The sequence below is a fragment of the Montipora capricornis genome, chromosome 4 (assembly GCF_036669925.1).
Source record: "Montipora capricornis isolate CH-2021 chromosome 4, ASM3666992v2, whole genome shotgun sequence".
NCBI classification, from domain to species: domain Eukaryota; kingdom Metazoa; phylum Cnidaria; class Anthozoa; order Scleractinia; family Acroporidae; genus Montipora; species Montipora capricornis.
Genome location: NC_090886.1, coordinates 47,553,137 through 47,555,636, shown reverse-complemented (window position 1 = coordinate 47,555,636; position 2,500 = coordinate 47,553,137). Strand labels below are relative to the sequence as shown.

Genomic DNA, 2,500 nt, shown 5'->3' with positions numbered 1-2,500 from the left:
ACGCTAATCCCAGATTAAAAATTAACCAAGGAGTTTATTTCTCTACTCCAGAATTCTGTTCAGCGCTGATATTCCGCAAAACTTTACATTAGAAGAAGTCAATCTTGAAAAACTGAAATAAGCAAAAGAAACTTTTATCAAAAACTTGAAAACATGAAACAAGTTTGCGCTAATCCTGGATTAAGTTAATCGGCTTTCGAACAACCGGGCCCAGGGCCCGGTTGTTCGAAATAAACTTTGTTTCATGTTTTCAACTTTTTGGTTAATCTTTAATCTGTGATTAGCGTTAACCGGCTTTTGAACAACCGGGCCCAGATAGGTACCAAATGGTGCCTCACAATTTATTGGCAGCTTCCAAACGGGCATGGCAAATGTCAGAAACTAACAGGAGCCATGAAGGCTTTAAGAAACGGTCCAGATAAGAACGATAGCAACAATGGCAACGAACATGTTGGGAATTCAATTTGTCTGTACTTACTTATGATTGGCTTAAACAGCAAAAGTTAACAAAACTTCATAAAGCAGTATTATATTCATCCTTACTTTCCAACCATCTTCCATCTTTCATCTGGTCTCAGTTTAAATGAATTCCACAGAAATCGTATGTGGGGAACATGTAAAATTGTAAACGTTTCTTGGCTTTTGTTTTCAACTCTTGTGATTGGTCAAAATCTTTTAACACAAAAAAACACCCTTTCAAAGTGAGCTGTAAATGAATTTTATTGCGTTAACGGCTTTCCTGTAGGTTTATGCATTCTCTGTGCAAAAATGATAACATTCCTATGTGGGGAAAGCCCCGTTGCCGCCTAACAAAGGAAATTGCTATCCACCTTACACGGATCATTACTTAAAATGTTGTCCTTTGAAGCCACTGAAATGAAAGCCGCCAGGAGCTCATCAAGAGGAGCCTCTATCTCCTCTAATTCCTTGAGTCAACCCTTTCCCGAGTAAATTTATTTTTAGGAACAGGTTTTTCCCGCGAAAAGTATCATAATTCCCTTGACGCTGAGATAGCTCTGTTTTGATTGGCTTTTACAACAGTGGGCGTGCTGAATGTCCCAAGGGAGATTGGCTTTTACAACAGTGAGCGTGCTGAATCTCCCAAGGGAGGTGTTCTATAAATAAATCTACTCGGGAAAGGGTTCACTCCGAGGCCAAGTATGGGAGATAGAGGCTCCTCTTAATGAGCTCCTGAAGCCGCTCATATTGCTAGTCCGTAAACGTCTCCTTACGAAAGGTTTACCTAAAGGTTTGCATTAAATTCGTGTTACCTTTCCAGAAACAAAAAAACAACAACAACAACAACAACAACAACAACACAAAACGTTTAGGTGAAGGAGATCACGGAGACGGTTTCCTGTCATAATTTGATTGTCAGTGCAAGGGGTGGGTATTTCTGCTACAAGAAATACGGTAATTTGCAAGGAGTGCTTTTGATGTGCTCGTCGGCATTATTCTGGTGCTAAGATATCACAACAACGACTCAATGCTCGTCCCACTGAGCAGAAGATGGTGAAAGCACCAAAACAACAACTACTTACTGATGATGTTGGCGTCAAATTCTTCGACTGCAAGTCTTTTTATCTCACTGTTCACTATCCACACACCAACCTAAAAGGAAATTTATTACAACTGCAATGAAAGACGAAAAAGGTTTGATAGCAATGTAAAATCTACTACTAACAGGACTGAATGTCGATTTTGACATCTCCACCACACGATTCCAAATAGCTAAATGTCCTTTTAAACATATATGATATCATATCTTTGTTTACCCTCGGATTTAAGGGTAGCTTGATGCAGCTAGTATCTCTGAGCATTTACTGAGCCTCCCAACCATGATACACCACAGAAGACCCAACACCGGGAACTCCATGCCCTCAGTACTCGAATATAGTGAGTGGGTTCTTTTGCGTTCCACAGGTTTTTGAATATTGAAAGGAGAAAGGAAGGAAGTGGAAGATTGTGTTTTTCGGGACAAAGTTTTGCATCAGTATTAAGTTCTTAATTATGATCTTTGAAAACTCACATCTTTAGAATTGATATCTTGGCATTTTGAGCCATCAAGTGCTGCCTGCATCGCATTGGTAAACAAGGCAGTAAATAAAGACAACATGATGGCCCCTACGAGTATCCAGATTACTCCGTACACACGTCCAAGGAAGGTCTTAGGAGTCTTGTCACCATATCTGGTATGAAAAAGACAAGATTATGTGATTCAATGAGTGACAACTCTTCTGAAGCCCTGAATGTCAATCACACAGTTATTTTACTCTTCGTTTCAAGAATAAAATGTCATGCAATTCCCAATCACAAATTATTTCCGAAACTAGCGAACTTCCTCCTTATCAATAGACCATTTTCAAGTTGCTCTTCAGGTTTGCCTCGTTAAAAAAAAAACTCTTTTGGGGAAAATGACTTTAATTGTTGCAAGAAGACTTGTCCTGCAAAAAAAGAGTTGACTACAACAACTTGGAATGTGCGTCTACACGGCTGGGCG

General features: G+C 39.6%; 1 protein-coding gene across 1 annotated transcript in view; it reads right to left on the bottom strand.

Annotated features, from left to right (window-relative positions):
- LOC138046776 (uncharacterized) overlaps positions 1 to 2,500 on the bottom strand; it is a 10,360-nt gene that overhangs the window by 6,088 nt on the left and 1,772 nt on the right. The window contains exons 3-4 of the mRNA XM_068893360.1: positions 2,030 to 2,189; positions 1,542 to 1,611 (exon numbers count right to left, since the gene is read on the bottom strand). Coding sequence (XP_068749461.1) covers positions 1,542 to 1,611; positions 2,030 to 2,189 — 230 coding nt within the window. The remainder of the gene's footprint in view (positions 1 to 1,541; positions 1,612 to 2,029; positions 2,190 to 2,500) is intronic.